Source organism: Triplophysa rosa, linkage group LG13, assembly GCF_024868665.1.
Source record: "Triplophysa rosa linkage group LG13, Trosa_1v2, whole genome shotgun sequence".
Taxonomy (NCBI): Eukaryota; Metazoa; Chordata; class Actinopteri; order Cypriniformes; family Nemacheilidae; genus Triplophysa; species Triplophysa rosa.
In genome coordinates this window covers 20,527,902-20,550,504 of record NC_079902.1, presented here as the reverse complement: position 1 = coordinate 20,550,504, position 22,603 = coordinate 20,527,902, and the positions used below count along the sequence as shown (strand labels likewise).

At 39.3% G+C, this 22,603-nt stretch overlaps 1 protein-coding gene across 2 annotated transcripts; it reads right to left on the bottom strand.

Annotated features, from left to right (window-relative positions):
• Nucleotides 1–104: 104 nt before the first annotated feature.
• Nucleotides 105–11,789, bottom strand: cpxm1b (carboxypeptidase X (M14 family), member 1b). 2 transcript variants are annotated; one of them, XM_057349310.1, is made up of 13 exons: nucleotides 11,243–11,789; nucleotides 7,601–7,710; nucleotides 7,305–7,444; nucleotides 7,139–7,223; nucleotides 6,526–6,676; nucleotides 6,329–6,417; nucleotides 5,638–5,761; nucleotides 2,930–3,126; nucleotides 2,546–2,725; nucleotides 1,866–2,160; nucleotides 1,565–1,704; nucleotides 1,317–1,419; nucleotides 105–1,177 (listed from the first exon to the last, which is right to left on the bottom strand). In XM_057349310.1, the coding sequence occupies exons 1-13, from the start codon at nucleotides 11,745–11,747 to the stop codon at nucleotides 867–869; spliced, it is 2,430 nt and encodes an 809-aa protein (XP_057205293.1). In that variant the 5' UTR covers nucleotides 11,748–11,789; the 3' UTR covers nucleotides 105–866. The 2 variants fall into 2 exon arrangements, with proteins under 2 accessions (XP_057205293.1, XP_057205294.1); XM_057349311.1 differs by lacking the exon at nucleotides 11,243–11,789 and adding an exon at nucleotides 9,398–9,578.
• Between the last annotated feature and the right edge of the window lie 10,814 nt (nucleotides 11,790–22,603).

The window sequence follows — 22,603 nt, the reverse complement described above, 5'->3', positions numbered from 1 at the left end:
ATGTGACGTCATGTGCGCCTCACAACACGCCTGCCAATATATTTATGTAACTTTTGCATTGGCTAACAAAATTTGAAATACTCACAGATATTGTAAAATCCGTTCAAAATATGTTTTTATTTTTTTACAACAAACAATAAACAGTTCACAGTTAAAATACGCACCATCAGTTTGAAAAAGCACCAGCGCGCCATCTGCTGGCAGTCACAGGTCTTACATAATATTGTACAGTTCTTGAAAAAGGACGTGCTGTTCATTTCATGTTCAGTTCAAGAGCAATTACAACAATTTATTTACAAATGATGGTTCTCCTGATTCGAAGCGCCTCATAAACTAAAAAACAACAGACTGTAAAATTAAAAATCAGTTCCAGACTGAAACTTTTTAATGTAAGCAGACATCAAAATGGCTAGCAAGTATACAAAACATCTCCATTATATTTGTATGGACAATTTATCATTTTATAGAAAAAGCATAAAGACAGTTTTCGAATGTATTTTAGTGTGAAATGTACATGGCATAATGTATCATCTTCAATCCTTCAATGTATACCACAGTAAAGGGCAACCTACTGTAGTTCTCCTTAAAAATAGTCATGGTGTTATCATAGCAAAAATTTGGTAATGTTTTTTTGGTGAATTTTTTACCATTTGTATTGCCATCGTTTTACTACAAATATCGTGGTTAAACTATAGATACTGTGGTGAGATAATGGTACATTTGGGGTTACCATAGTCAAAATATGGCAACTGTAGTACAACTATTATTAAAGGGTTAAAGGCCCTCTCAATGACATTTGCCTATGACATTAATACAGTTTAATCCTCTACTTGGCCGGTAAAACATGTCAGAGGTTAAAGGTCAGTTTAGCGGCGGGTCCCCCTTGCCCTGCGTTGTTGTGACGCCCTGCGTCGATTAATAAGTTTAGTGCTGGCACGCAGTTTCCGTATGCGCAGCTGTCGCAGTCTGAGCTGAAGGTCTTTAGGGATCTTGCCGCCCTTGGCCAGGATTTCTCTCAGACGCTGTTTTGGTGTCTTGGTGAGTTGGAAGTCACAAATGGTGGGGTAGTGATCGTATTCGACCCTGCAGTTTCGGGAGGCTGGTATGTATCCCTCTGCAGTCACTGTTATGTGATATTCACCCGGATTTAACAGACGCCAATAATCCCCTTCAAAAGCTGAAATCGTGAATTGAAGAAAACACAATTTATGTCAATTAATGCATTAAAAAAAACAGAGATTCAATGGCTAAAAAAAGAATCAGAGATATCAATAATCAAAGTTATGACTAAATGTTTAGATTCTAAATAACACTACCTGATCTGATATGGTGGTCGATGTCGTCTACTTTAATGATGGCATCAGCAATCCCAGCTTCAGTGTCTTTGTCCCTTACCACTCCTTTAATTCCTCTGTGTATCTGTCACAAAGACAACCTTGTATTATTTCTCGGATACATCAGCACATTCTGACACATTCAGCATGTTTAGACAGCCAAGTGCAGGTGTTTGCAGTCTGGGAATGTTTAGTAAACTTTACAGGCACATGTGCTATATATGTTGTACCTGCTCCATGTAGATTAGCAGAGATTCCTTATTATTTTCCCATTCTATGGGCAGCTCACTGGCATGAGGGAACTTATCACAGGACAGCTCGACCGTCACCTCAAAACAGTTGGTGTGCAGGTAGCTGAAGTCATTCATACCTATAAATAAAAAAACAGGTCACATGCATCCCTTCTATACTGTGATGCATTTTCCCAATAGTACAGGATTTAGAATATGATTCCTCTCATGATGACCCTATTAAACAATATACATAATCTGCATTTCTGCATCAGTTGATGATGATGTCAGTAGTACTCACTGCCCGGTACAGTGTGCCAACTGGCTCCGTTTATAATGTTATTGTGACGGAGGAAGTCCTCATTGTGGCACGGCCTTCGATCCGGGTTGGACATCACATGGTTTGTGCTGGCGTAAACGGTGGCCAGCCAGCGGAAGAAACTCTCGTCTGCAGTGGGAGTGTCCTCCTTTGGAGCCCAATCTCTGGTCATGTCGAAGGGGTAAGTGACCACCAGCTCTCCTCCGTGGAGGTTAGCGCTGAGTACAAACGGGATATTCTGCATCCAGCTGATGACTGCTCTCGTTTCTGGAGCCACCTTGACAAAAGACAAGAATTGTATCACGCAATCTATTTAAAGCATAAAGCAAAACTACATTTAAGGTCATCAAACAGAAAGTACTGTATGAGGTGGTTTTTAGGATGTGATGTATCAACACTGAAATGTATGTTTCTCGTGGTCGTTTCATCTAAATCCTCCTTCTTTGATGCTTAAAAGTGCCTATATGAATTTTTACACAAAATTAAAAGTGAAGAAAAAGCATACCTGGGAACTTCTTCAATACAGTTTGAAAAGCATCCCAGCATGCACCTCATGAAAAAGTGTGTAGTGTGTAATCTATGCGGCTAGTGTGAGGAATATAGTTTTTATTTTACATTTGGGTCACTGCATAATTCCCATACGTCCATTTGTTTTACTTTACCAAAGCTTCTTCTGAAGTGTAGTACTCCGGAATGGGAAAATAGTGGTTGATAAGTTTCGATTTATCCGTTTCCAGCTCAATGGCGTCCCACATCACTGTGTTCAGGTCTGCAAAATTGTGATTCATGTCAATGCCCTCATAACTATTGCGACCAAATGCCCATCCGGCAAGCTCTGAACCCTAAAAGAAAAAGCACGTTTACCAAAAACATAAAATATATGTATAGTTTCTAGTTATTGACTATAAATGGGCTTGACTGTGCTTGAATACAGAATTCAAAGATCAAGCCTTAAAGTTTTACGTATGCCATGAATAATGTTTCAAATGTTATGAATTTTGATTGGCAGATGGGATCTTAGAAAAGATCAGAATATTCTGCTTTACCTTCTTGTAAGCCATTTCGTAGCCATCGGGGTTCATAGAAGGCAGCAGATGGATGCGTGTCTCTTTCACCAGATGTACTATTCTCTGATTTCCTCGTTTGTACTCCTGGCACATGTACTCCATCAGATTCAACAGCAGCTCCCTACCCAGCACCTCATTTCCATGCATACCGGCCACATAGCGAAACTCTGGTTCACCTGCAGAGGGAGCAAACACGCTTTTAGACCACAAGACGCCACAAAAAAAGCTGTACAGCTATTAGATATATTATGGTAGGCGGACAGCTGTGTGGCTCTGTTTTGGAAAGCAAAGCACCCTTCCATGCTTTGACCAGATGCCTCTCCACCTCCATGTCTAGCAGCTCAGAAGGATGTATAACACAGTGGTCAACCTATTTTATCAGTGCAGTGCAATATTAAATGCTAGCTTTTGTGGTTATAAAGTTGACCCCTAACAGGCACAAAATAATTGAAGTCAAAGTAATATAGAGTTGAGATAGACCTGGAATTTTAATGATAATATCATCATGAAATTAAATGTACATCCATCATAGGGAAAAATGAACTTTTACAAAATCTGCACAGACGGGAAATACGTGCAACTGAGATGCATTCACGCACATCTAACTAAGCCTGGACGATTTATTTTCACAGTTATTGATTAGTTTGCATTCTTTGTCAGCCAATGGGAGCACAAGACGCGTCTGTTGTGACTCTGTAACTGTAGCTGCTTGACTGCTGTGGAAAGGGTTAAATCCCCCCATCTAACAGTTGATCCATTGACTCCAAGCAATGTCTCTGTCGTTAGCCTCACTAAGAAAACACCGTACATTCCTGCCAAAGAGGAGGGATTTCCAGTCGAGTGAGGGAATCCGAGTAACAACTGAACTTTGACCCCTCTATTCCGAACACAGCTTGATATGCTTGAGATTAATGCAGAAAGGAAACTTGTCTTAAAAACACAAAACCAATGCATCTTATTAAAGGAGTAGTCATCATTTACTTCTATTCTATTCTACTATTCATTTACTTTATTCTGCAGAACACAAAAGAAGATGTTTTGAAAAATGTTTTGAAAAATGCCCCCGTTCACTTTTACTGTAACCAATGCAAGTGAACAACATTCTTCAAAATATCTTCTTTTGAGAAAGAAAGTCATACAGATTTGAAATGACAAGAGGGCGTGTAAATGATGACGGAAATTTCATTTTGAAGGTGAACTACAAGTACAACCACAAAAGATAATGCACACATCAGGCCTATAAATACGGAGAACATCTGTATTTCTGAATTGTTTTCTATGTCAAACAAAATAAAAAAGGTTATTTTTTTGTGGAGATTGAGTACAAATGCACAACACAATGCAGACTACTGGTTGTGTTATGAGATCTCAGACGTAAAACATCTAAAAATTCCCAACATTTCTAGATTTTCTGTGAGCTTGGGAGCCCTTGTCCTTTCATAGTCATCTCACAAACACAACTAGATAAAGTGATCTATATTAGGAGATGCCATAATTAAATGTGGAGTCTTGTAGACTGGCATTTTTCCACAGTGCCCGGAGGAGAATGTAGAATAATTGGGTCAAATTTCCTCTTAAGAAGAATTGCTACATGATCCACTTATTAGGTGATTTCTTCCCACTTTCCTTCTCTAGAAATGTTCATTTGAGGTCTGCTGCCCCCACGCTCAGCGATGGCATCCCGGGCCACTATATTATGAGCGCTGGCATGAGACAACGAAACCACTGCCAGCGCTGGCAAGCTCTTTCACTGAGAAACCAATCTGTAGCCCACAGGCCAATGCAAACACACGAGCTGCCCAGTGTAAATGGACAGAGTGAATCAAAGTGAATGAGAGAGAGAGAGAGAGAGAGATTTGGGCTTTATTCCAATTGCTCTCCTTCTATTATTAAGTACTGATATCTAGTCCAAAACTGATTCTGCCCCCACTGAACTCAAAAAAAAATTGAACTTCACATTAACACTGGATTAAAGTTTTAATCCACAGAGATGTTACCTAATTCTTCAGATTGTAAATATTCTTTAGATTATAAATATAGATCACTCTGATGTTTCCAGTTAACAACACTGTGCTTTAAAATATCATTGCATTCACTTTAAGACACTATTAATGGCACTGTAAATGAAAGGAATTGGAATTCTGTCATTATTCTATCACCCTCGAGTTGTTCCAAATATGTATAAATTTCTTTGTTGATTGTTCTGATGAACACAGAGAGAGATATTTAGAAGAATGCTTGTAACCAAACAGTTCTTGGCCACCATTGACTACCATAGTAGGAAAAATGTATGATAGTCAAAAGTGCCCAAGAATCGTTTGCTTTCCTACATTCTTCAAAATATCTTATTTTGTGTTCAACAGAACAAATACATTTATAAACTAGGGCTGTCAAAAGATTAATCGAGATTAACCTTTTGAGAGCCCTATTATAAACCAATTTTACCTATGGTAGTCAATGGTGTCCAAGAACTGTTTGGTTACTGACATTCTTCCAAATATCTCATCAGAACAAAGAAATATATACATATTTGATACAACTTAAGGGTGAGTAAATGATGACAAAATTTTCATTTTTGGGTGAACTGTCCCTTTAACATTTTATTTTCAGCTATAGTTTGCAAGGAATATAGAGGATTGTGCAGACTCAGTTAAACACAGTAATCAATCTGTTATGACTCAACTTACCCAGCTCATGCTTTCCTGGATTGTCTGAGATTTCCATCACATACAGTTTAAGGCCCATGTAGCTTTTGCCGATGCTGTAAATGCGGGTGATGTCGGGGCACATCTCGGTCACAGACTTCATGAGCTGAAAGATCAGACGCTTCTGTATGGATCTTACACGGTTTATGACAAAGCAAATGTAACCATTCAGTCCAGTTTATATGAATGCTTTCCAAACCAAATAATAATATACATTCTAAAACGAATCTACGAATGGATAATACACTATGTGTATACAAGTGTGGTTTTTCTTACCTGCCCTCAAAAGTGGGTTAATGTAGACGCAGTTGCATAATAGTGGTCAGACTGACCACAAGTGATCAACAAGGCAGCGTTCACATACCAATGTGAAAAAACCTGGAAAAATGTGCTAGCCGAGGGATGGTTTTTTTAGAACTGTGTTCTTCAATGTGTGTTAGTGTATATAGTTAGAATATATGTTAAAATAATAAGTCTCAATTTTGTATGTGCTTTTCATGATCCAATCAATTATATCAAATAAATTATATCAAGAATAAAAACAAGCCCTGCCCTACATTTGATATTTTCTTGTAGAATAGCCTGTTTCAGTCTAAAATACAGCATGGTTTTCAAAACGAGTTTCATGTTGATTTCAAGCATCAAAGATCAGAACCACAAAGCTCTTCCTCACCTTCCTCATCTCTTTGTAGTTGTGGTGTCTGAAGTCCAGTTTATCTTTGGTGCCCTCCTCAGCTTGCCACGGGTAGATATTGTTTGGATCTATAACATAAACACAATATTATTATCTGATTCACAGTAGTATTTAATGAATTTGTTTATACAAGACGTTCATGTGCGAGATCAACGTATGATTTGTGTTTAGCATACCTGGCAGCTCACAGCCCATGATCTCAGCTCTCAGGCAGATGGATCCATTCTTAAACCAGGTCTGGGGGTTAATACGAATGTAGCGTGCCATCGCCGGCTCGGGTAAAACCGCCAAGACTGGCGTTTCGCTGTCCTGATTTCCCTCAAACACCTGTTAGCATACAACATCACTTCTTGTGAGTGATCCTATTGATAGGATCCAAATGACATTTGCCAGTGGCAGCTGGCACGGCTCCTTGTGCATGTCTACGCCCAAGATGGGCACACGAGAGGCTGGCGCAGCAGAGCACGCAGTGGGCAGGCTATTCTTTTGAAAAGAGCCGATTAACCCTGCCAAGTGCTGCCAGAGACTGCCTCCAACCTCTGTTAGTGCAGAGCACCATGTGCCAACTGGAAACTCTGAATGGATCTAATGATGTCACAAAGACATTGAAGTTAATATCAACCAGCAGCAATGAATGGCAGAACCTGCTGACTGGAAAAAAAGGACTGTAGACCCAGAAATACCAACTGCATATGACCAAGGCCATGAGGGGGAGTCCATGTACGATGATGTTGTCATGCAATATTTCTGATGACACTTTTAAAGCTTATAATAAACAGACCAACGTACCGCCTCTTCGGTCCCGTTCATGCACGGCTTCCATTTAATGGTGTCATTGCTGACCTGCACCTTAAAGGTTTCCACAAAGTCCAAGCTACAGAGGAATAGTGGCATTTTTAATTCTTACAGTTGACTATTTATTATGACATTACGGTAGAGAAATATTATGAAGTACCTCCATATGGAGCTGCGGCCCTGTAGCATAACTGCTGTGAACCGTGTGAGCTTCATGGCATCTACCTGTAGCCACTGGTTCTTGTCTTTGTGTTGGGCACACCAGGCTCCATCATAGATATCCCCATCCTCAATACCAGACTACAATACCAAACGACACGAAACATTGTGGATTATATGCGAATAACAGGAAACAAAGACACAAAGATACTGCTGCTGACGATATACAGTATATTTGAATTTGAAAGTATAATAGAGAGAGAAAGAGTGTTAAAGTTTTATATTACTGAGAGCCACCTGTATGTTAAGTCGGGCCCTGTGTGGCCCCAGGCCTCTGCGTTTGTAAGAGGAGGATAGAAGCTGAGAGTCTTTCACTTTCAGAGACTCAAGACCCAAAGGTGGGCATTCTGAAACAGATAAAAGACATGAATTGATGGAAAAAGGAATTAAAGAGTAATAGACTGTCAAGATATTCTCATTTCGAAAGAGACCTGACACGAAAAAAGAAAGATACCTAAAACTAAAAATATCATTCCGTACTGACCACCTCATAGATCTTATTATCACCAAATACGTTGATAAATACACTATTTATTATTTTACTGGTGTTTTACAAACATTATTTACTACTAAATGGATTAGTAATTCATTGGAATGTAACAATATTATCGATATCGTGTTATCGCAATAGCAAAATGGTCTCAATATTATCGTGGTCACATGATTGTATGAAACGATAAAATAATAGATGTTACCTTTGGCCAATCAATCAAAGGTCCATCTGGTGCAGTTATTTTATTTTATAAAATCATTTTTTAGGTCATTTGACCCATCTCATACTACTCATACCTCTACGCAATTGTTATGATTAAAGGATAAAGAAAAGAGGATGCTTATGGCAAGTCATCGCTTGTCGCAAGATCTGTTTGGTAACAAGCATTCTTCCAAATATCTTTCTCTCCGTTCATCATAACAAAGAAATGTACAGATTTGGAACAACTCGAAGGTGAGTAAATGATGACAGAATTTTCATTTTTAGGTGAACTGTTCCTTTAAGGTAAAAGCTTTTAACAGCTAAAAAGCGAAAGCCTTGATCGTGGGTTTTAATTACGTTACGTGACGTTCCAAAAACTCATTGGCTGATAGACGTTAAGCGTGCACTTATCAGCCGGCGAATTAAGTAATTCCAGGAATGCTTTGCTCATGAATATTAAGTTGCTTTGACTGGATTCTGTCTGAACGTTACCAAACAACGCATGTAAGTAATGCTTACTCACTATATTACACGATACAAAATCATAACGCGGGGTTTCGAGATACATTATATGGGTTTGTTTGTTTGAAGCCGCCGTCTCAAAAACGCCGCGCTATTGAAGCGAGACGCTAAACAAATGACGAGACTTTCAAGAACGCGGCTTGTGTCAACACCTTCCAGGGGCGCGAACGTTAGTGTGCTTGTTTTATTTACATGCGACAAAGACCAATGAAAGGGATTGTGAAACCGTATTGCATATAACGCTACATTAAGAAGCTTTGAGGTGCGTTACATTTTACCAAGTTAAAAGCGTACGGGGCGGTAAAGTCTCGCGACACATTGATGTCACGTACTAATCTGTCTGCGCAGCGCTGCATGAAGTTGAACAACTTTTTATTTGTATTAGTCGGGTGTCAGTTGTTCGCAGTTGGATTATATGGACAACAGCAAAGGTCTCTTCCTTCTGTTGGGATACTTGCCTTGCCCTTCACGAGTTCGCATTAACGTGTAATCAGGTTAGATAAATCATATTTGGCGTGCTGTCCGAGGGGAGGGCTTCGAGCTCGGAAATTTGGCCCGAACCCAGAGTACCCCCCCACCTTCAAACTGGGATGGATACCAATAGAGAGTGAGGTGATGGGGTGGAGGAAGAATGCTGCAAACTGTCATGATAGTACAGAGGTGAGATGCCTTTATATAGCGTCTACTCTGCGCTGATTGGTTGGATTATTTAATGCTCCTCCCGAATTTAGTTAATTAAACACCATTTAAAATAGTCTATGGCTGCGTCCGAAATCGCATACTGTGACACTACGTACTGAATTTGAATAAGTACCTACCTATCGGCCGTCAAAACAGTACGTTCTATGTAGTATGAGTGGGAGTAGTATGAATACATTTCGGACATACTGCGTCCGCCATGTTTTATGGTCATGTGACCCGTATGCTCTTTGACCTATGACGTATTAACAACAACCTACACGTGAGAGTTGATAAAAACATAATTTAGTCACGAGAAATTAATTTATTGACACTTACATTAGTAACGGACGTCTGCCTTAAAGTTTCCCGCTATATTTATTTGATCTACTTTTGAAATTTGACCGTTGCTCAGCTCCCGTGGCATCATGGGATAGAGAAGTGTCCATCCGATCCACACTCACGAATCCCGGCGGAAGTAGTAGACCATCCGGGTATTTCTCGCCTACTGTTTTTTTGCATACTGAGGTTTCGGACATACTATTCATGACTCATACTCATTTTCGCCTACTATAGTATATAGTATGGAAGTAGGCGATTTCGAACGCAGCCTATGTGTTTCGTTTGAAGCGTGCAGGATCTATGCTGGACTGGTCATTGCAATGATTGATTGATTCAGATTAAGGAACTGATTCATTATTTTAACTCTTATGGATATTTTAACAGTTATATTAACAGCGTAAAGAAGTCAGAATGCATGACATAGCATGATAGCCGATCTTTAGATACAAGCCTAATGCACAGATAAGAAAATATTTGGGTTGAACAGTGTATTGTATTTGCCTGTTTAAAAAGTGCATGTAACTTTAAGAGTGTTGAGAGAATGTATTGAACTGTGTCACAGGTAATACAAATCATCCCGAGTATACAGAATTTAGCTAGTGTATTGCCACATGTACAAGAAATTGGACTCATTTGAAAAGAAAAGCACATCTGGCTCTTGTGATTCAGTTTGATGGTTTGCTGAGTCAGGAATTGTCCCATCCTGTTCTTATGAAACTAAGGAGGTTTCCTGGCACTGCTAGTGACCCAATTACTTTGACCCGGACTATTCTCCTACTGCCCATTAAATTGTTGAAGGCTTTAAGAACTGGTTTTGTCTTGTGTACCTCCGATGAATCGCATCCGCACTGTTTGAGTTTAATGTGATGCCGCCGGGATAATATTTAAGAGGTTTTTTTGGAGAAGTCTGGATGCAGTTTAAACGACTTCTTTTAACAAATCAGCTAAAACTGTAATTCTGATGTTTGTTTCTGCATCCCATGATGGTTTAACTGCAAATCTGAAAAGAAAACGAGCTGTTTGAAACAAGTTATTTGATAGTATTATGTCCGTTCTTGTGATTGAACAGCATGGTAATGAAGACATGAGCTGTAGTTTAATAATCCCAGCAGATGTTGTGCACAAACCCACATTTTTACTTCTGCTCATGCCAAGTTTACATCGGTCAAATTGGTGTTACATGATAAAAACAAGATGTTCCCATCATTCTGAGCATATAATTCCTGCAGTTAGATATGATTTGTGGAAAATTGTGCATTTCAGCTCTGTGGTTTGTCAAGATTGTGGAGAAACAGTTCATTGAATGATTGACTCAACTGGCTTTGGAAACGGGAAGAGGTGCATTAGTGCAGTTTGTCTGACATGAATTATGTAACAGGTCTTGGACATTTATTGGCGAATGTTTGCATGCATATAATCTAATGTGCATGGATGGTATAACACATAACCACAACGTAGACATAATGTGTGTTTACTTGCATACATATGTAAAATATACATGTAATGTTTATTTACAGTATGATCTAGCATCTTTTTAATGATAAAACCTCTATACAGAATTATATTTTGCAATATTTGTTAGTCCAAATTATATGAAATCCATGCAGTTCTAATGGTTTATTTTTAATGCATTAATTTCTTACCAAATACCGGCGGTTCCTCACTATTTTTTGGGTTCCACACTCTCCTCTCCACACTCTTGTCAATGTCTTCATTCAGGTCCTCTGTTTGGAAACTCAATGGAGTGGTCTTTGGAGTGGTCTTTTTGGTCTTGGCTGTTGGATTTACGGTCGTTGTTTTTAAAGTTTTCGTGATCACCTCCGTTGGCTTTGATGGTTTTGTCGTGGGCTTCGGAGCTATGGTTCTTCCCTCCGTAGGTTTAAATGTCATGGGTTTCAGACCCCTGGTGGTCTCCTGAGTGGCTTCCACGGTTTCGGAGAATTTGCTTAGCTTTGTAGGTGAGATTTTTGCGGAGGTGTTGGTGGTCCTGCGTTTAACACCGGCTCTCACGCTTCTCGTTGACAATGATGTCTGGATGTAAGTGACATTATATGACACTGTTGTAGTTGATGTTTTAAGAGAAGGCAAACTAGTTACTCCCCCAACTAAAACTGTTAAGAAAGATAAAAATATAACAGTTGGCGTCATGGTTTCCTTGGACCCTGCTGTAAAATGTAATGCCGAGAGATGCCGCTTGGTTTAAATTGAAATGCATAAAACCCCGTAATGTTGCAAAATTACCCGCCACTCTTTTTGCAATCCATATAACGTTAACTGAGAGGAAAGGAGGCAGGCAAAGAAACACTTACTTTCCAAAGCTCTTATTAGATGCATCTTTATTTTACTTGAACTAATAGCATATTTGTTGGGTTTTCGCCTCTGTAATATAAGACGCATTTACCGGCATTTAGTGGAATTTATACTTGACTAGAGTTCAAATATTTTGCTTGATAAATTGGTTTATTGCGCCATCTAGCGCTCGTCACAGGACAAACATTCTTTAAATCACACATTAAACCTGCATGTGCTAGAATTGAATTCAAGATCTTTTTTGTCAGATGAACTTTGGTAATAAAAGAAGATTAGGTAAGATTAAGATGAGATTAATGGGCAATAAACAATAATGAATATAAAAATATAAAAATAAAGGACACCCCAGGAATAATAAACAATAACATCACACACTGAACATGTCACATACACTATAAATAAGAATAAAAACAATATACAAAGTATAATAAATCATTGTGTGGTGCAGTTAATAATAAAATCAATGTGAACACAAATTCAATAGTCAATTGGCTTACATACAATCTATTATCCATAGTTTAAGGTACGAACACAATTGTCAGAAATAAGAACCGTTCCGTTTTTGTCCCCAATATCTAAATTTTTATTTTCCCCAAAAACAACGTCATTAATTAATTAATGAAAATATTGTATGTAAAAAAATATATATAGTCAAAACATATCACTATTTGTAAGAAAAGAAAAATACCAAAGACATTCCACCAGATGGCGACAAAACACCATGTATCATGAGATGTGTCGTGACAAACGTTCAAACGTGCAAGTTTAACACACGGCTAAATTACTAGAGACGTGTTTGCATTTTCCGTACAAACAAAGTAAAAACGACCAGACAGCCCTGATTAATTAAAATTGAAGGTGTGTTGGATACCCTGTAAATCACACAGTTTTGTCTGTCTTTCATGGTGAATTTGAGCATGCAATGAGCTGTTCGAGGTAAGAAAACGTGTCGACATCAATTATCGATTCGCAATGAGCTTCAATAAACTTAAAATCCTTTCAGCGATGTCTTGCTTTTGTAAAAAGGAGAAAATAAAATGCTAAAAGTGCTCTGTTAAATACTGGTTTATGTTTTATCAATTTTTGTAAATGTAGGCCTACCTTAATATGTTGCACCGAGGGTTCATGAATCTGCAGGTTATCTCGAGATTTATATACTTTATTGATTTTCATGCATATACAAAGCTCTAAGTGTTTGCATTACCCTTTAACATGTCCATTGTATTTTAATTAAATGCATTTACTGCTGTCAGAATAATATGAACAAAAAAAAGAATCTATAGCTTGAGGCATTCCTTTCCTGAAAAATAAATCAGTTTTGTTTCCTATGAAATTCCATTTAAATTTATTCATCTCTCTACCCCCATATGTGTGTTCAACACATGCACACACACAGCCGGCGTGAGAAAACATGGAGTTTTCATGCATGGAAATTCCTTTCCTCAACCTGTCAGCTTTACCCAGTGCCGCTCAATGTGAAGAGTGAAATGTCAACGCTTAATAGGAAATTTAACACCGCAACATATTCATAACCTGCCCTGCTCCTTAAATATATGGGTGTTACAGACCTATAGTTTGTTGCGTTGTAATGTTGCTGAATAGGGTGTTAAAACAACCTCACTGGCTGCCATCTGAGATCATCCTGCAGTTTTCAGCTTCTTTACATAGAGAATTTTATATAAACTAAGATGAAATGAAGCAACAAATAACTTAAAACAGTGATATTTTTGGTGCTTGGCTGATCACCTGGTGTATGAAAAAAAAGATTTAGTACAAGCACAATAAAGCTGTAAGAAAACAGAATTATTGCTCCCCATAGCTAGGTTGAACATAATAGTTATTTTGAAAACAGCACCATAAATAAAACGACTAATTAGAATAAGTTTTTATTGATAAATACATTACAAGGTTTTTTTTTATAATACATTGTGAACATGTTTAGTGCGCTGAACAATTCAAATAAAAACAGGCATGCGTATCTTACATTTATTTTGCAGAAGAAACTTTTATTAAAGGTATCGAGGTATTTAGTTTATGTTTCTATTGCCATATCTATCAATCTGTTTTAACACCGTGTGCTTATGTCTGTCTGTCTATTTGTCTGTCTTTCAGCTGGTCTGGTGATGTTTTTCAAGGTCTGAACTTGAAGTCATGGGAATGCAGTCTTTTCCCTTCATTAGAGGCACGTCTGAGCAGAACTGAGAGAGAGAAAGTGTTCTGTACAGTGACCCAGCAGCAGCGGTGTGAGAGTTAGCAGCATGCCGCTCCTTTAATGACCTATGAGAGCTGTGGACCCAGGCCATACACAGGGAACCTGAGAACCTGCTGAGCAACTTCTGTTGATCTAAACCAGGTGAGGGGCCCACACTCCAGTCTCTGTGTGTGTGTATGGGGAGGTTTATGACAAGATTGTTGTTTGAATTATTAATAGCTTTGCTATACTCTGATCAGTTCTTGTACATTTTATGGTTCACTATATGTGTATTTGTTATGTTGAGATGCTAGATTACTTTTTGCTTTTGTTAAGAATGTCTCTACATGTTGCAAGTCAGTGTTCTGTTTATTGAAAATACACAAAGCTGACATCTTTTTATTTGATGGAAGTGCATTCTTGACATGAATTGAAAAGAGACTTCTAATGTACAGTAACACCACCTAACTCATTCTCATCGTATAACGCACCTTTTTTCTCATACAGCAGGTGAGCTACATCAATTCACAGGAGTCTTTTATAAAAACCACCACATTTGGAGAAATTTAACCTTGCGATGAAAACCGCAGAGCCTTGACCCAAAACCAGAGATGTGAGCCGCAAGTTAAACGGCGAAACAGGCCAAATTAGTCCGTAAGTAAACTACATTCAGATGTTTGTGGTACAGGTGAGGTAATATTGAAACGTTAGCTTGGTATTTTTTCCTCCTTTAGTTTTGCTCTGTGTGTCATCTCATTACTTCCGTGTACCACCACAACGCTACAGGACTTCAGAACGATAAATATTCATTCTTCCTCTCCACCGGAGAATCTAACAGCACGATATACCTCGCTGCTCAATTATTGATTTCTGACAGATTTATAAATATATAGAAACTATGGGTTGTGCAGAAGACTGGTAAGTAAATGGAGTGTAGTTTTAACAGGATCATGATTCCCGTGAACAACGCCAAACGTCTTTTTTTTTGTGGCCATTAACAAATCACTCGTCCTTGGTTCATTCATTCATATTTTTCTATAGGGTGACGCGTTCTTCTTTTTATGCCATTTATTGATATTTCCCAGCTTGTTTGTTGTACTGTGGACTTATAAATAATACAAATACCAAATTATCATAACTCCCACGTAAGCTATCTGAAATAATAGGTTTACATCGCGTAATTTTCTCTGAGGTTTAACGTGGAAATACATCTGTTGTGTTTCAGTGAAATGGAAACTGTGATCAGCAGGTGGCAAAAGCTGCAGATTCCCCAGACGTCACTTTATAGCATCAACATACCGTAGCTCGGAGTTAGGGAATTAAGAAGTTGTAATCTTATATCTAGCAGAGGTTTTCTGCCATCTTTTAAATGTCAGCTTTATCAGTCATGTATAAGATCCGCAGAAAAAAGGTTGAATCCCATCATAAAACTTTCTTCTCGACTTCCACGGATTCATCCGAAAAGACTAACACCCCCGAGACGTTCCCCTTCCATGAACAATACATGTGGAAGTGTCATGTAATATTGATGGGCTCAGCTGATGATCTCCTGATGACCTCAGTTTGGTCCCTCTCATGTTCTATAAAATATTCAGGATCCTTATCCCCTTCCTGCCCCCACCCCTCGGCATCCCATAATGCATGCGCTGGGCCCTCTGCACAAAAACACACCTGGCTGCAGGAGAAAAGGATGATGGGAAAGTCAGCACAATCCCCGTGGTGAAGACTGAAGTTTGAAACTCGCTTCGAATTTTGCCAACGTAAGAGAAAACAAAAATACAGGTTTTCCACCTTAATTCAGCATCTGATTGTAAAATGCACACCTGAGGTTGGACCCCCCGCCCCTCCACGGCTATCATTAGCGCTCCCCCCAACCTTTTTATCTCTTTGAACTCCTCCCTTTTTCCCTAATCTCCCTCTACCTGTTCACCTACATCTGTTCTTTTGTCATTTTCTATTCTTCTTCTCCCCAGCATTACTCGCTCCATCTTTCTCATTAACACCTCAGCCCTGATAGATGTATAGAGGGGTGGCCTACGGCTCCTCAAGAGCCTCTCCTGGGTCACCCTTGCAGTCCTGACACCCTGTGTTTCGCCCTTTAGACCCGGGCCTGTGCCATCTGGCACTGCTGGGCACTGGGAGTCAGCGTGTGTATGATGCACATCTCTTCTCGCGCAGTTTGTGTGAGTTAAACTTGGTGAAAGTTAAACTTTTTCTTACATTTTGTCTAGTTTTTTTTTTTCATGCATTTTCATTTTTTGTCACGAGTACACATTATGCAAAACCTTTTAGTTTGAAGGACCAGTTTGTAATTTCTTGGAGGATCTATTGGCAGAGATGCAATATAATATAACAATAAGAAGATTTTGTCAGCTTCCCCAGCACTCCCCTTACCTGCCATTGGGTAGATAAACGGATGATACCGCCCCTAACTCATGCTATTTGTTGAGGCTATGTTACTTTGATGTACGTCACATAATATTTGAATGTTCACTCATTTCAATGTTCACTGTAACAGGCTAAGATAAGAAAAAATGGTTTAGCAGCTAAAAAAAAAACGAAATTATAAATGGGTTGTAAAACAATTGCTGTTGTGATACAAAGAATATTTGTTTTTGTTAGCAAATCGAACAAAAAAGTGAGCTTTACTTTGAATGTTCGTCTGGCATGGAAAATGTAATTAACAAACCCTGTTTGTGCCAACTTGAGCAGGCAATATGCTGTTTACCTAAACCACTATCTGAGCAGAGAAAACAAATATTTCTAGTCGAGCGAGGCGTTGAAAGTCCCGCGGGGAGCGGAGCTGCGTTCTCTCCAGCACAATACTTCTACCTACCTCTATTCGAGAGCGCTGGCAAACGCAATCCCGAAGAAGGCGGGATACTTTTCCATGCGGATGCAAGTAGAATGCGCTTTACCTGCCAGTGACTGTCGCACAGCCAAAAGAGGAAAGCAGCTGCAATAGGACACAGCGTACACGCATACAACCAAACGCTAACACGTACCCGTGTCCACCCAGCTTTAAGCTTTCCCTGCTTGCTGGCTGAGCCTAATTCAATGTCATGTTCAGGGCTGTGGGGAAACCCAGATTGTGAACTAGCTCGGTGTGTTATTTATTGGGTGGCCAGTGAGTGGTTGTCTCCTTATTTACACCAGATTGCTTCTCCAGATGTTTTTTTTTTGGGAAGAAATCCCCAAACCCCCCGCCTCTCTTTGTCCAGATGGAAATGATTCTTTCTTTTTTGTGAAGCTCTAATCCTTTTCTTTTCAGGGCTATTTTCCACCGCATTGTGATAGGAAACTTACGATGAGTCAAAGAGAACAACGCAGGGTTAGGGCCAGGCCTTGTCAACGGGAAGCGATCCCTTCCTCTGGTTGTTAAATAAAACCTACGCTCATTTTTTTCCCTACTCGATGTGCGACCCCGCAAAAGCAGTTGTTCGGCCCGGCGTAGAGGTATAATGAGCTTTTGTGCTGGATGGTTCTGCCTCACGTCCGCATTAGTTCCTCTCGGCCAGTGTTGTGGAGAGCGCGGGGAAATGGACTGTGAGAACTTTAACCAGATGGCTTAGATCCCAAAACCTCAGGGGAGGGACGCATAGTTCCGGACTTAAGCTAAATCAGTGTACCTAGACTTAAACTGCAGATACGCATGATGGAGAAAGCGTCGAGCAGGATAATAAGGGCACTTGAAGGTTTAAGAAAATGTGTTGGGATTAGTCGGGTAATGTTTGAAATGAAGGTGAACTGTTTTCAAGGCCTCACCTGCATCGTTGCCTGGAAAGAGGGAAAGAAAACCACAGGATAGAAAACACACAAATAGGATCTGTTTTATTGTTTTAAAACCGCTTCGGTGACAGATGTCAGAGTTTTTAATAACGATTTTAACGACATTTTTAAATGTTTTATTAACGTTTTAGTAACGTTTTAAACATTTTGTTAACGTTTTAGTAAAGTTTTAATAAGTGTTTGTTTGACGTTTTAACAACATTTATTAATCTGAGTGATGCTGCCACACAAATACGTATGGATTTAAGAATTGACAATTTGTGTCTCTTTATTTCTCCTTTAGAATTCTTTATCTTATCTCAAGACTTCGCTGATATTTCCTAATCACCTGAGACAAAGTTGATACTTAAATGAAACTTAACAGAGAACTCCGTACAGTCTCCTAAACATCTGAGCAATAAAAGAGCAATAAAAAGTAGCTCTGGGAGCACATATTTTTCTTGCCTCCAGGTGCCACCTTAGATAATAACAGTAACTGTCTGCGCTGGCTTCAGTTCTGATTAAATGAAACTAGTGGGTTTTGTTTGATGGAAACATCAATCAAACTTTTGAAATCGTCCAGCTCTTTCTTACATATGTGAGAGATTCTTTTCCTCCAAATTCTTTCTTCAAGCGTAGTCAATTGATGCTTAAACTTTGCAATTTCATCCTGTAGATGAAAGATCATTTACTTCCCCTGAAATCAAATAGGACATTTCTCTAGTGAGCAGTACCAAGCATTGTTCTAAAACGATAAGGCACAGATTCGTCTGTAGATCTCTGGCGAGGTCCGTGGGGGTGGGAGGTAGAGGGGGGGAACAGCAGATTGATGAAGAGCTGAAGTGGGTCCCTGGGTGACACGCTCCACTCCACAATATTAAAAACTCCCACACGTTTTTGGGGAGGCAAGATTGCCCTTGCTGGAACGATGGTGTATTTTTTCCCAGTAATGAGCAGCATTTGTTTTATCTTGATAGATGGGACGTTGAGGGGAATTCGTATCATCGCAAAACTCTCAAACTGGCTTCCATTTATGCCTGGGTGCCCTATTGATTGCCGTTGAAGGACATCTTGATGGTTACGCAAGGGACGCCTTGGAAAGAGAATGGCCCAAAGTCGCAGTTGTGTCTCCGCACAAAGAGGCTTCTGTGAGTTTTGAGGGCATTTCGGAACTTGACTTTAGCTTTGCAACCTATTACTTTTTCCTTTGTTGTCGTTTTTGTATGGATTGTTCTTATTTTTACCTTTTATGCTGGCAGAAAATTGAGATTGAAATATTTCCCAACTTCTTTGCAACTGCTTCCATTATACTATAGAATGTATGCTCTTTGTTTCGTGTCTGCGTTTAAAGGGATAGGTTTTTTCATCATCTACTTACCCTCATGTCATTCCAAACCAGTTGGACTGTATTTCTGCAGAACACAAAAGAATATGTTTTCAAGAACGTTGGTAACCAAACAACACTGTCCCCCATTGACACAAAACCACCGAGACGTTTCTCAACATATCTTCTGTTCACAGCTTCACAGAAGAAAGAGTCATACAGTTTTTAAATGACTAGAGGGCGACTAAATGACAGATTTTTTATTCTTGATGAACGGTCCCTTTAACATTTTTGCGGCAAACGTTGAATAGACGTTAATGTTTTTAAAAGCAGTAAATCCTCAAAACTCTGAGTGCCGCTCAGAGACTTTTATCATACAAACTGGACCCGGCCCAATGTGTCAAAGTGACCCTATTACGCTGACAGGGACACTAGATCGCAGCCCGGCCCTCTCATGGGCTGTAGTCAGACCCGCCTCCCTCTCCACAGGATGTAAATGGCTGTTTAAACAAATTAATGTAAGGTTTCTTTCATACATGCCCTAGTAATATTGAAGCCATTACGGTACTCTCCGGAGTTGGCACGGCCAGCTTTTAGTGCTTAATGTCTTCCATGTTGATCTTATTAATCTAAACAGTGTGGCCCAGCTGCTCTGGATCTACCATTCACGAGCATGCCGGCAACAGTCTCTCGGTCCAGGCACCCATCTGAACGGCTGCCATATGTGGCTAGCGCTGTGGAAAAGCTAACCGGCGTGTATCATTTTCTACACTTTATTCTGACCGCTCCTGGTGAGAAGGTTTTCGCAGGGGCTTTGAGACACTTCAGACCGCTTCCAAGTGTAAACCCGTGCCCGGCCACTCTGTTTCTCCCTGAGGCCTTGCCAAAATATCCACAGAGGGGCTGATTTATGTTTCTGCGTCTCCTACTATAGAACAGCTCAAAGTAATGTTGGGCTGTAGAGTTAAGCCTAAGCGTATAAGTCTTATATAAATGTGTTCGTGTCTGGCAGGGAACAGGCTCATTAGACATGACTTGTTTATAGAGTGCATGACAATGTGTTGATTTCAACACGACCGTTGTGGACATGTGGCAAACATCAGCAGGATTTTTTTCTTTGAATGAAGACCGAGTCATTTCAGTTAGGGTTAGAGTGTGGGTTAGGGTCAGATTATCGTGTTTATAACTGTGTATAAAACCCTTTGAAATCTATGGAAAGTCTTCATTTGTTAGATAAGTAAACGTGTGTGTGCGTGTGTGTGTGTGTGGAAGCTGAAATGCATTAATTGAATTGTTAAAATTTTGTTTTTGATTAAAGCCACACTATGGAAGAATTTTGTTATGGAATATCCAAAAGTCACTTGCACAGTGTGATATATTTCATGCAGTTGTGTACTTACATTATCCCAAATGTTCCCAAGAATGTGCAAATCCAGAGAAATTCCTATTTAAAATAATGGTCCGTCCCTTGTCTCCCTTGTACTTGTCGCATATCAGTGACTTAATATCCGGTGCTCCGCACTACCCTCAGTTTCCGGTTGTAGAAACTATGGCAACACGCACATGCGGAAATGGTTTTCAGCATCTGGGACGCAGCATCTGTTGTTCTGTTATGGGTCACGATTACTCTTTAGCGATTAAAGGAAGCCCCAAAAAAGTGTAAACGTAGGCCAAATGAGGCAAGCAGGCAAACGCAGAAATAAAACAAGGATTAATATCGGCGTGGCGTTTTCTAAATGGAGAGAGCTTCGCGACCAACTTCGTCTCGACAGAGACTCCGCTCTCACATGTGTTTTAATAGACAGGTAAGCACATTTTTTTTTCACAGATTATTTGAATAGTTATGAATGCAGTTACCCTATGAAATACAGTATACACACAAAAATATGTGGCCAATAACGTTACTTGTAAATACTGTGGGTTCGTTCAAATTTACTTTATAAACGACGACTGAATGACTGTTTTAAACACGTAAAACTGTGTAGCATTACGCTACCAAATCAATTGACAAAGTCCAATATCAGTCGCGGGCTAACATAGCATTACATTCCACGTTTCTTGCAAGCTGATTCATTACGATGACATAAATAAAATTAATTCATTACCTCGTCCGTGAACAAGATGAGCCATCTCCATACGCCTCTGGATGGTGAAAACGACATGTCCCATAATTCCACTCTCCTACATAACGTCATTTAGCTTCGCCTTTTGTTGTTATTTCGAAAGTGCGCCATCTAGCGGTCCAAATATTCCATATTGTGGCTTTAAGTGAAGGTACAATGAATTGTTTCTTTCACATTCTGATCATTTTTGATCTATTTCTCTTTTTGATTTGAAGTATGTCTTAGCTCAACCGATGACAAGATGTGATAATAAGAAGAGGCCGGTTTGGAAATGTCACAAGCTGGATTTGAACTCAAGTTGCCCGAGGCAGCTCAAAGGCTCAATGTGTTGGATCATGTGCAAAGCCTGCTATACAGGGTGAAAATATCGTAAAATGGCTTTTTTGAGTCAAAATCATTTACAAGTAAATACCTTACCTTACCTTACCTTACCTTAAGTGTCTCTAAAACCCTGTCTACACCAGATGCGAGCCGTGCGATGCCACACGACAATAGAACCCATTATGATAAAAAATTTTGTCCATACTGGATGCGGCGCGATGCAACAAGTACCTTGTTCTTCATGGGTTTGTCGTGTCAAGTCATGCCACTCACGTCTGGTGTACACAGGGTGTAGGAATATTTGTGAACAATGCATAATTATTGTTCATTTTCTAGTGTATGTGTGTAGGCATGTACAGTATGTAAAACAGGGCTAAAACACAAAAACTTTGTCTACTAAAAACCTTTTGTTTCCTTGAACAATATTTTAACACCTTTCTATCTCTTAAAGTGGCGTTCACATTTACACAGTAAACAGTAAAACACGGCTTAGGTTTATCACCTTTTTTCTGTAGATTTATCGTGTATTTATTAGCATTTACAGGAATATTGTCAAACAAAATAAAAATATATTCCCTACCTTCATCACAACTGGAAACCGTGATTTAATTGATAAAGTTCACCCAAAAATGAAAATACTCTTATCATTTACTCACCCTCTTGTCATTTCAACACTCTTAAAAATAAAGGTGCTTAAAAGGTTCTTCACAGCGATGTCATAGAAGAACCATTTTTGCTTCCACAAAGAACCATCTCTTTCTTACTCTTTTATAAGCTGAAGAACCCTTTTTTCGCCAACAAAGAACCTTTTGTGAAACAGAAAGGTTCTTCAGATGTTAAAGGTTCTTTATGGAAACAAAACCTTTGGCATCGAAGCACCTTTTTTAAGAGTGAAGCCTGGATGGCTTTCTTTCTTCGGCAAAACACAAAAGATGTTTTGAAGAATGTTGGTAATCGAACAACGTCG